General features: G+C 36.1%; 2 protein-coding genes across 2 annotated transcripts; one reads left to right on the top strand and one right to left on the bottom strand.

Annotated features, from left to right (window-relative positions):
• Positions 1-129: 129 nt before the first annotated feature.
• On the top strand, positions 130-7,594 carry LOC115723399 (uncharacterized). The gene is made up of 14 exons (XM_030652874.2): positions 130-486; positions 573-685; positions 781-877; positions 1,165-1,289; positions 1,673-2,210; positions 2,300-2,485; positions 2,901-3,194; positions 3,658-3,810; positions 4,583-4,737; positions 4,876-4,981; positions 5,089-6,054; positions 6,295-6,376; positions 6,495-6,854; positions 7,184-7,594. Exons 1-14 carry the CDS (start codon positions 382-384, stop codon positions 7,375-7,377), a joined length of 3,474 nt encoding a protein of 1,157 aa, XP_030508734.2. The 5' UTR covers positions 130-381; the 3' UTR covers positions 7,378-7,594.
• LOC115723417 (small ribosomal subunit protein bS1c) lies at positions 7,566-10,502 on the bottom strand. The gene is made up of 7 exons (XM_030652902.2): positions 10,051-10,502; positions 9,354-9,629; positions 9,101-9,181; positions 8,474-8,755; positions 8,266-8,376; positions 8,052-8,138; positions 7,566-7,953 (listed from the first exon to the last, which is right to left on the bottom strand). Exons 1-7 carry the CDS (start codon positions 10,354-10,356, stop codon positions 7,840-7,842), a joined length of 1,257 nt encoding a protein of 418 aa, XP_030508762.1. The 5' UTR covers positions 10,357-10,502; the 3' UTR covers positions 7,566-7,839.
• Between the last annotated feature and the right edge of the window lie 58 nt (positions 10,503-10,560).

Here is a 10,560-nt window from a genome sequence, read left to right as displayed (position 1 = left end):
TTTTGATAAATAGTATATCATATGTTTGTTTATTTTTCTTCTTTCTTCTTCTTCTTCTTTTTTTTCAAGTATAAGAAAAATATAGATAATATAATAAGAAATATATATTTTTAATTTACAAAACATATTAATATTGGATGAATAATTTGTAACATCAAATATAATATATTTTGACAGAAAATTATTTCCTAAGTGTAATTTTGTTGTATCTATCTAGATTCTTGTCTGTCTTTTTTCTCTTTGAAATCGTCTAATAATTTTAGCTTAATTACAAATAATAATAACTCCATTCTTCTATGGTTTCACTCTGATCATCATCATCCAAGAGAGAGAGAGAGAGAGAGAGAGAGAGAGAGAGAGAGAGAGAACCAGCGAGCGAAGATGGTGAAGGTCCGGATGAACACGGCCGATGTGGCCGCAGAGGTCAAGTGTTTGCGTAGATTGATCGGAATGCGATGTTCTAATGTCTACGATATCTCTCCCAAGGTCTTCTTCTTCTCCTTTCATTTCTTTCTTTTTCCCCTAATTTATTATTCTTAATCTCTCAAATTTATTTATTATTTTTGCTGTAGACGTATATGTTCAAGCTCATGTATAGCAGTGGCGTCACTGAGTCTGGTGAGAGTGAAAAGGTTTTTCTTCTCATGGAAAGTGGTGTTAGGCTACACACTACTGCTTATGTCCGGTAAATTAAAACCATTCACTTTATGATTCTTCAACTGAAAATTTGTATTGGTTCTTGCACCAATGAAATGTGGTTAACTTAGCATTGTTTTACAGGGATAAGAGTAATACTCCATCTGGGTTTACTCTCAAGCTCAGGAAACATATACGGACGAGAAGATTGGAGGATGTGAGACAGCTTGGATATGATAGGGTCTGTACTGTATCATCACATAAAGGGCCTATCTTTTTGTTCTTTTTAGGGAGTATGATGCTGCTGCTGATTACAAATATTCATTGTTTCCATGTTTACATTAGAATCAATAATTGTTTGTATGAGTTATCCTAAAAATGAAAGGTTCATTTGATAGTTGCTGAGTTTATGCTTCCTATTTTTAACTGTTTGACAGCATTCATGATGGAATTCACTATTGTTGTGAACTCCTACTGGATTTCATAACTGTTCTTTGTCTAATTCTTTTAAACGTTGACACTTTGCAGATTGTTCTCTTTCAATTTGGATTGGGTGCTAGTGCATACTATGTTATATTGGAGTTATATGCCCAAGGAAACATTATTCTTGCAGATTCTGATTTTACAGTCTTGACACTACTTCGGTCCCACAGGTTTGTGGTTGACATTCTTTTTTTTTTTCATTGAATTTATCATGACAATCAAAGGTTTACCAAAATGCATCAAATGCATTTGTTTTCTATACTCTTTTCTCCCCGATCCCTTTTTAAGCGTATTAATGGAGTTGCTGGCTGAATCTATTTATGATGGTGTACTTGACATGTGCAATTTGAGTATAATAAATGTTAAAATCTAGAAATGTTGTTGTTACCTATTGGCTTTTTGTCTCGGTTGAAGTTGAATTTATATATAGTATCTGGTTCTGCTACTCCTTTTGCTATTATTACTATAAGTAATTATTTCTAGGAAGTGTCTTTTCTTATTCTTTCAGTAATGGGCATGCTGTCAGATAAATAATACTGTCTCATTTCACTAGGGATGATGATAAAGGGGTTGCTATCATGTCAAGACATCGTTATCCAACTGAAATTTGTAGAACTTTTGAGCGAACAACTATTTCTAAGTTGCAGGCAGCTCTTACAACTTCTCAGGAACGTGATAGCATTGAAGCTGATAAGGTTGAGTCTGATAAGGTTAATGATAGCGGAAATAAGGTGCGTGCTAACTCAAAAGAAAAGCAGGTTACTCACAAAGGAGGAAAGACTTCTGATGGTGCTCGTGCCAAACAACCCACTTTAAAAGTTATTCTGGGGGAGGGGCTTGGCTATGGACCTGCACTTTCTGAGCATATCATATTAGATTCTGGCCTAGCTCCAAACATGAAAGTTAGTAAAGATAGCATGTTGGATGATAGTACACTTCAGGTTTTGGCCCAAAGTGTTGAGAGGTTTGAAGACTGGCTGCATGATATCATATCAGGTGATCGAATTCCTGAAGGATATATTTTGATGCAGAAGAAAGTTTTAGGGAAGGATGTCCCTCTGTCTGAACCAGAAACAGGAAGTAGAAACCAGGTTATCCATCATTACACTACTCTGCTTTTTCCATTTCTTTGTTTGTGCAGTATTCTTAATGTGTGCTTTTTGTTTTTTCGCTTTTGCAGATGTATGATGAATTTTGCCCCATATTACTAAACCAATTCAAGTCTCGGGAGCACACTCAGTTTGAGACATTTGATGCAGCTTTGGATGAATTCTACAGCAAAATTGAGAGTCAGAGAGCTGACCAACAGCAGAAATCAAAAGAGTTCTCTGCCATCCAGAAACTTACCAAGATACGGACAGATCAGGTACTTATTTTTTGAATTCTTTAATCGGTGTTATGTTTTCATGGCCTCTAAAGATCCACTTCCAGCAATTACTATGCTTCCTGCATTGTGTTTAAGTATTGTTTGAGTTGTTAGATGAGGGGAAACTAGAAGGCTATTCTAGTGCAAGTGGAAATGTTTAGGAACTCATTATTATGTGCATCAGTCCCCAATCTTGATTGAAGTACATAAACACATGTGAAATTGATGGCATGCTTTCTACTCTGAAAATAATTACTATGGGACAGTGTTGTATTTGGAAAGAGTACTGCATATTGACGCCATTAGTAAATTCAGTCAGCCAAATTCTTTGACCTCTGGAATTAAATTAATTTTCATTTAATTACTATCTAAATATTCAACAGCAGAATTAATTTGTTTCAATTCCACGATGCAGGAAAATCGAGTGCTTACTCTTAGACAAGAAGTTGACCGTAGTGTTAAAATGGCAGAACTGATAGAATACAATTTAGAAGATGTAGATGCTGCTATATTAGCCGTTCGTGTGGCTCTTGCAAATGGTATGAGTTGGGAGGATCTTGCTCGTATGGTGAAAGAAGAGAAGAAATCTGGTAATCCAGTTGCTTGCCTCATTGACAAGCTTTATCTAGAGAGAAATTGTATGACATTGCTTTTAAGCAACAACCTTGATGAAATGGATGACGATGAAAAAACGCTCCCGGCAGATAAGGTACTGATCAGGCTTTGTGATTATTTTCTGTATATTTGTATAATGAAGAACTTTTAATTTATTTTCCTTTTCTCTTCTCTTCTTTATGCATGTAAATGTTAGAATTGTGTCTTCAAGATATAGGACTAGTTCTAAGTATATAACGATCCACACACACTATTAGATGATTTTATTGATGTAAATGAATAATCAGCTGTTTAGCCTGTACTATCTCTGGCTTTATCAATGAATTAATGTAAAAGAATTCCTATTTGGAATGATTATCGTTTTCATAATCTCTTCATGCTCAATAACATAGAGGCTCTCTTTATGTTGTTGGAATGTCCCCTTAACTATAATACATGTACTGTTTTTACATAAAGAGGGGAATATGTTATTGAGCATGCATGGAGTATGTGCTATCTGAATCGTTGTATGTCAGTATCCATATTTACTCTTCACGACTATCTCTTAACTATTTTAGGTAGAAGTCGATTTGGCTCTCTCAGCTCACGCCAATGCACGACGGTGGTATGAACTAAAGAAAAAGCAGGAGAGCAAACAGGAAAAGACTGTCACAGCACATGAAAAAGCATTTAAAGCTGCAGAAAGAAAGACTCGTCTCCAGCTGAGCCAGGTTTGTTTCTTTTCCCTCAGAGATGTTCTTACTGTTCAATAGTTTTGTACAAATTTTTGTTATTTTGACAACTTCATTGCCTCATAATATTTTATTCTCTTTGATCTCTTGTGAACTTGTCATGTACTCAATTGACTGTAGACCCATTCCAATTACTCATGATTTGGGAAACCTCTATGCAATAGCATGCCTGTTACAACATACAAACTGGAAGATCATAAGCTAATACAGATCAGTTTTATTTAATTTTTAATAATCAATAATATTATTGGTTATAAATTCTATGGCTGGTGAACAAGAGGAAAATAAGTTATTTTTCTTATTATACACCACCATTAATCAAACAACCTTAACTGAAAAAAGAAGAAAAGAAAGAGATAAATTTCTTCATTAGGGATCTGAATAACATATACTGTAAGTTAAACTTTCTACAGTTAATGATGAAATATTTCTGCTTCTTATCACCTACCATGAAATGAAATCAAACTATCTTTTTTATAAAGAAGATGATGAAAGAAAAGTTAAAGTGGAGGGCATAAATATTTAAATAGATTTAGTTGCAAAGTTATAAAATTTAGGAGAAAGAAAAGAAAGTTTTGATTTTATAAAATTCACATAGAGTCTCACTAGACCAGGGATGGGAGGGGTGGAGAGAAGGTTAGAAACGAAACCACTCATGTTATACATGTTTAGTATACTTTATTAAAGAATATTAGTTAAGATGCTCCCAAAGTGTTCGATCCTCTCATTTTTCTTAAAAAAATCTACGCAGGAAAAAACTGTTGCTACAATTTCACATATGCGAAGAGTTCACTGGTTTGAAAAATTTAACTGGTTCATAAGCAGTGAGAACTATTTGGTTATTAGTGGACGTGATGCTCAACAGAATGAGATGATAGTCAAGCGCTATATGTCAAAGGGGGATGTGTAAGTTTAATAGCTGTTTATATTTTCTCTTAGCATGTTCCATGGTTAAATGATTTCAGCTTTTACTAATGTGCCAAATTGCTAAAATTTTGCTGCACTTTTGGCTATATCTGATAATGTGATGGTGTTATGCAACAGGTATGTTCATGCAGAGCTGCATGGGGCTTCTACCACCGTGATAAAGAACCACAGGCCTGAACAACCAATACCCCCACTAACATTGAACCAAGCTGGATGTTTCACAGTAAGTATGGTTTTTTCGTAATAGTTAATTTTTCTGTAGTATTATTGTCAATATTGAGTTAGATTGTACTAGTGTTTAAACCTTAGCTTTTTAATACCAATCTATAGGTGTGCCACAGCCAGGCATGGAATTCAAAGATTGTCACGAGCGCTTGGTGGGTTTATCCTCACCAAGTTAGTAAAACTGCTCCTACCGGGGAATATCTTACAGTTGGTAGTTTCATGATTCGTGGGAAGAAGAACTTTCTTCCTCCACACCCTCTAGTTATGGGTTTTGCCTTGTTATTTCGCTTGGATGAGAGTTCCTTGGGTTCACATTTAAATGAAAGAAGGGTGAGAGGTGAGGAAGAAGGAATGGATGGGGTTGATGAAAGTGCTCCTCCCAAAGAAGAATCTGATTCGGAGTCAGAGACTGAAGAACTTGAAGAGTCAAAAAGCCTGCCTAGTTTGCCTACAAATCTAATCAGGCCAGATAGTTTATCTGGAGCTGATTCTACTCAAAATTTTCAAACAGTTTCCCCAGCTGAACCAGTAAACTCATCAGAACTCTCCACTAATGACAGTAAGACGTTTGCTGATGTCAATCAAGAGAATGTATCTAATGTTGTTTCAGTCCCGCCTCAACTTGAGGATCTCCTTGATAGAGCTCTTGAGCTTGGATCCGCCACTACATCGGGTAAAAAGTACAAGATTGAAACTTCTCAAGCAGATTTGGTAGAGGAACATGATCATGAAGAGAAGAAGGCAGCAGCAAGAGACAAACCGTATGTCTCAAAAGCTGAAAGAAGAAAGCTCAAGAAAGGCCAGAAAAACGACACAGAAACTGTTGAGCAGGAAGGGAAAAAAAATCCCGGAGGAAGCAATCATTGCGAGAAAAATGGTGCTGCAAATGTTGAGCAGGAAGGGAAGAAAAAACCAGTAGGAGCAAGCAATCATTCTGAAAAGCATGTTCCTGATGCAAAGCCAGTTGGTGGAAAGATCAGCCGAGGACAGAAGAGTAAGCTCAAGAAAATGAAAGAGAAGTATGCTGATCAAGACGAGGAAGAAAGGAAAATCCGCATGGCTTTACTTGCTGTAAGTACTATGACTTGCACAGTACTTGACCTTGTACCTGATTTATTTTTGCACTGTAATCTATGTTTTTTCCCACGTTTAAAGTAACCTTTTTCTATGCTGATATTATAAGTGGGTCATCTAGGATAACTATTGGGACTGCTATAACTTTCAAAATATCCATTGTTGCACAGCTATTACTGATTTCTACTTTTGTCTATCCAATTAATTACTTGATGACCTTTGACATGTTAATCTCAGTCTGCAGGAAACACAAACAAGAAAGACACCACTGAGTCACAGAATGTAGATGCAGCTCCGACTATAGTGAACAAATCTGACGGTGATACTCCTAATTTTTATTGATTGAACTTGTTGCTTCTTAGTTTCATTGTGTTTTAATCCTTAAAATTGTAATAATAATGTTATCTTTTTTCTCTTTGTTTTATTTTATCTGGCAGGTCCTCTAGATGATGCACTTAAAATATGTTATAAATGTAAAAAGCCCGGTCACTTATCCCGGGACTGTCAAGAGCATCTGGGTGATGTGTCACAAAGTCTTGTGAGTGAAGTTGAAGTTCCTCATGTACCCTTGGACGAAAATGCTTCTGAGATGGACAAGGTAGTCATGGAGGAGGATGACATTCATGAGATTGGTGAAGAAGAGAAAGAAAAACTGAATGATGTTGATTACTTAACCGGGAATCCACTGCCTACTGATATCCTCTTATATGCCGTTCCAGTCTGCGGTCCTTACAGCGCAGTTCAATCTTATAAATACCGTGTGAAAATAACTCCTGGCAATGCAAAGAAAGGAAAAGGTAACCATTATCTTCACCTTCCTATTGCATGCTTATGCGCGAGAACCTCTCTTTTATGCTTGTGCTTTGGCTTATATACCCTTTGTGCTTGCACTGATGAACAGATCATTTTTACTGTTTTATTGTAAGTTTTACATTAAGGAAGGAAAAAGTAGAAGAGAAACAATAATGAAGAATAGCATAACATAACTCTTAACAAGAAAACTACAAAACTTGCTGCAATTCATTTAAGCTCATTACCCTTTCTTTGACCACTTGCATTTTTCCTTTTTGTTTCATCTCTATCTTTTCTAGTTATCTTACACTTTTAATTTTCTTGTATTGTATAGCTGCGAAAACGGCTATGAATTTGTTCAGCCACACACCAGAAGCAACAGTTAGAGAGAAGGAATTGATGAAAGCATGCACTGATCCTGAACTGGTTGCTGCCATAATTGGCAATGTTAAGATAACAGCTCAAGGCCTTACTCAACTCAAACAGAAGCAAAAGAAAAGCAATAAGAGCAGCAAAGGAAAAAGCTAGTCACTAATACCATAATGCCTGCCTATTATCAGTCTCACATTTTTTTTTTTCATGAAAGGAAAAGCACAAAGGATCTACAACATTCAGAGTGTTAATACTTTTGTAAATGTTAAATTTTGCTTGGGACAAGTCTTTGTTACTAGTCAATCTGATTTTGCAGTAAACTAAACCTCAAAGTTCTCAAATTCTCAATACAAGAGATATAGCTTTTTGTTTACTTAAGTTCTTGTACATTGTTGCTTTGCACATCAGTTCAGTACTTTGAAACTACTCAAATCTAATTATACTCATTTTACGTCCGTAGTACAAATTTTGCACACATTTTCAAATTGAACAAGTAAAATACTAGCAGTTTGTGTAATGAACAAAATGCTTTTCTGATCAGCTTGGAAGCCTAAGTATGTGAGTTTGACAACAATTTTCACAAGCATAATAATCAAGGGGGAAGACGAAAAATGTGTCTTATTCTGAATCTGCATCTTCGGCTTTGGGAACGTCACTAAGATCTAAACCCTCTGCTGGCAAATCGGAAGTAAGAGGGCCCAAGATACCGTCTGAGCTGATCGATAATCCACTCTGTAGTTTCAAGCATAAATGCAGAATTAGGTTCCCATTTATTTGGTGTTACTACTGTTCATCATTTAGCCTAGTGTTGGAATATTAATTTTAAGTACCTCAGGCTGGAACCGAAGCATATCTGCACGAGCCATGGCTTCTGCTTGGGCTATTCTTTGCCTGAATGTCTGAGCCATCTCCTCAGCCTGTTAGAGCAGAACAACAAACGTATGTACAGTTAAAGTCTCAACAGAAACTAGATTTTGGTTGCTAATTATAGATAACTAAGTACAGCAGATAACAAGTTCAGGGGTTTTAGTATTTAGAAAATACCTTCTCGAAAACAAGCTTTGGATTGCGAATCATATCTCCAGGAGTGGGTTCTAATTTCTTGGTAGAAAGACTAACTCTGCTTCTCTCTCGGTCATGGCTCAATATCATAACCTGAACCACAATTTCAAATTTGAATGTAAGTTATCGATTTATTTATTTAGTCTTTGACTCAATAACTGAAACTCACAATTTGAGTTTGTATCTATACCTTGAGTGTATCACCAGGTTGAAGTACCGTTGCAATATCAGCGACACGATCATGACTAATCTGACTAACATGAAGAAGGCCATTGATTCCTCCGATGTCAACGAAGGCACCATATGGCTTCAGACTCTGGACAGTACCTAGGACCACTGATCCAATTCCTAATTGTGCCTGGCTGTCTTGCATGGCCTTGCGGTTACTGAGAACAAGCCTGGCTTGTTCTTCATCAACCTCCACAAACTTAAGAGGAAGTTCTTTATCAAGTAGCTCCTCTGCAGTTGTTTTCTAGTATGCACAAAAAAAAGAGAGGTCACAGATTAAGACTTTATAAATGTCTATATCATTGAGTTGTTACGGTTGATAAACCCATAAAAGCTTGAACTCTTAAGGAAATCACACACCATAAGCTGCAAAAAAAGTGACTTCACAAATGATTTTCATAAAACTTGAATTCTAGAAGAGCAATTGTGACATATTCACAATTATTGAGTAAAGAAAAATACATTCTCGATTGTATCAAATTCAATATCATATTCTCTACGACCAAATTATACTAAAAGACTAATACAATGATGAACTTCTGAAGATAACAAGAGCCTCACAATTGGGAAACTGAGTTAAATGACTAACCGATGATATCTGCGAGAAAGGAACAAAACCTCTTAAGCCTTCGACCACAGCCACAACTCCACCTTTGTTTGCTCCAACAACCTGAGCACATTGTTTTCAACAACATTTCTGAATTAAAAAACAGTACAATAAAACAATCCTACGATCACTTCCAGTAGTGATTACATTATTAACTCCTTATAACACCAAGAATGACATTGCTGATGCCTATAATAAACTAACCAACTTGCCTGAAATTGTAGCACTTACTTACCTTACCCTTAACAACAACATCCTCTGCTTGGAGCTGTCTACACCTTTCCCATGCGAGATCATACTGCATAGTCTTCAAGCTCAAGATTAAGCTATCATCTACTTCATTCTCACCAATAATTACAAAATCCATTTTCAAACCAGGAACTATCCCTGCTTCTTCTACATGCTTTAGCCTGTGGATTGAAGCTTCTTGAAGAGGTAAGTATGCGGAAGATTTTGCAGTAATATCAACCAATGCTCCACCATTATCAGTACAGAAAACAGTTCCCCTCACCTACATCATAAATATAAAACACCAATATTCACAACCTGCCAAACTAATCATTTTGAACAATGAGTTTTCTTGTAAAAAAATCATTTTGAACTATGGAAATAATTGCAAATTTGCTCCTTCAGTTGCATTTTTGTTCGTTTTATACAATCAGTTTCATGATGTAAAACTAATCAAGAGCAAAAAATAATTAGATAGATATTACTCTTTACACTTATCCATAATTTAAGTCTTAAGTTAGCTTAAATTAGTTAAATAGTTCCTAACACTAAAATTATAAGCATGACTTAGTGGCCACATTCAGTTGGGTATTCAAGCTTATACCCATTTTCTTCATAATTGAGGTTGAATTAAATAAAAATACATAAACAAGAATTATGATTAACACCCAGAAAAAGAGAGAGAGAGAGAATGAGTGGTATACCTTAGTCCCAATTTCAGAATTGAAGTCGTACTTTTCGATAGCAGAGTGAAAATCATCGACGTTAAAAGTGACTCCTTCCATGGGACTTGTACGGCAACGTTCGTAAGCTTCTTCGAAGAGTTCTTTAAGCTTGAGACGCTCTCTGGTCTGAGCATTGGAAATGGCTACAGCTGAGACAATGGGGAGCAGAGTTGGTGGTCTATTATGAGTCTGTTGCTGCTTAGGAAAGGAGAAAGGCTTCGAGAGACGAGAAGAAGAGAGTGGTGCGCATCTAAGTCCAGTGAATTGCTGAGCCAAAGACGCCATGGCTCAAAGCTCAAAGCTCAAATCTTTCGTTGTGTGGATTGTGTTATGAAGTTTCTGGTTCTGAGGCTAAAGTTAGATAAGGCAAACTTGTATTAAATCAATGGCTATATATGTCAAGAAACATGTCTAACACTCTCATATCATAATTATATCAAAATTCAAGGTCTATATGATAATAAATCATTGATATCAAACTATTGGGCT

This window comes from Cannabis sativa, chromosome 9 (assembly GCF_029168945.1).
Source record: "Cannabis sativa cultivar Pink pepper isolate KNU-18-1 chromosome 9, ASM2916894v1, whole genome shotgun sequence".
In the NCBI taxonomy this organism is placed as follows: domain Eukaryota; kingdom Viridiplantae; phylum Streptophyta; class Magnoliopsida; order Rosales; family Cannabaceae; genus Cannabis; species Cannabis sativa.
The sequence above is the reverse complement of the archived record's forward strand: the minus strand, read 5'-3'. Positions and strand labels throughout refer to the sequence as shown.

Excerpts from the sequence above, each read along its gene's own strand:
- LOC115723399 (XM_030652874.2), top strand. The coding sequence starts at position 382 with ATGGTGAAGGTCCGGATGAACACGGCCGATGTGGCCGCAGAGGTCAAG. Across the intron at positions 3,195-3,657 it reads AAACGCTCCCGGCAGATAAG|GTAGAAGTCGATTTGGCTCT; the intron begins GTACTGATCAGG and ends TAACTATTTTAG. Across the intron at positions 6,855-7,183 it reads CAATGCAAAGAAAGGAAAAG|CTGCGAAAACGGCTATGAAT; the intron begins GTAACCATTATC and ends TGTATTGTATAG.
- LOC115723417 (XM_030652902.2), bottom strand. The coding sequence starts at position 10,356 with ATGGCGTCTTTGGCTCAGCAATTCACTGGACTTAGATGCGCACCACTC. Across the intron at positions 9,630-10,050 it reads ATTCTGAAATTGGGACTAAG|GTGAGGGGAACTGTTTTCTG; the intron begins GTATACCACTCA and ends TTTATGATGTAG. Across the intron at positions 8,139-8,265 it reads CAAAGCTTGTTTTCGAGAAG|GCTGAGGAGATGGCTCAGAC; the intron begins GTATTTTCTAAA and ends CTGCTCTAACAG.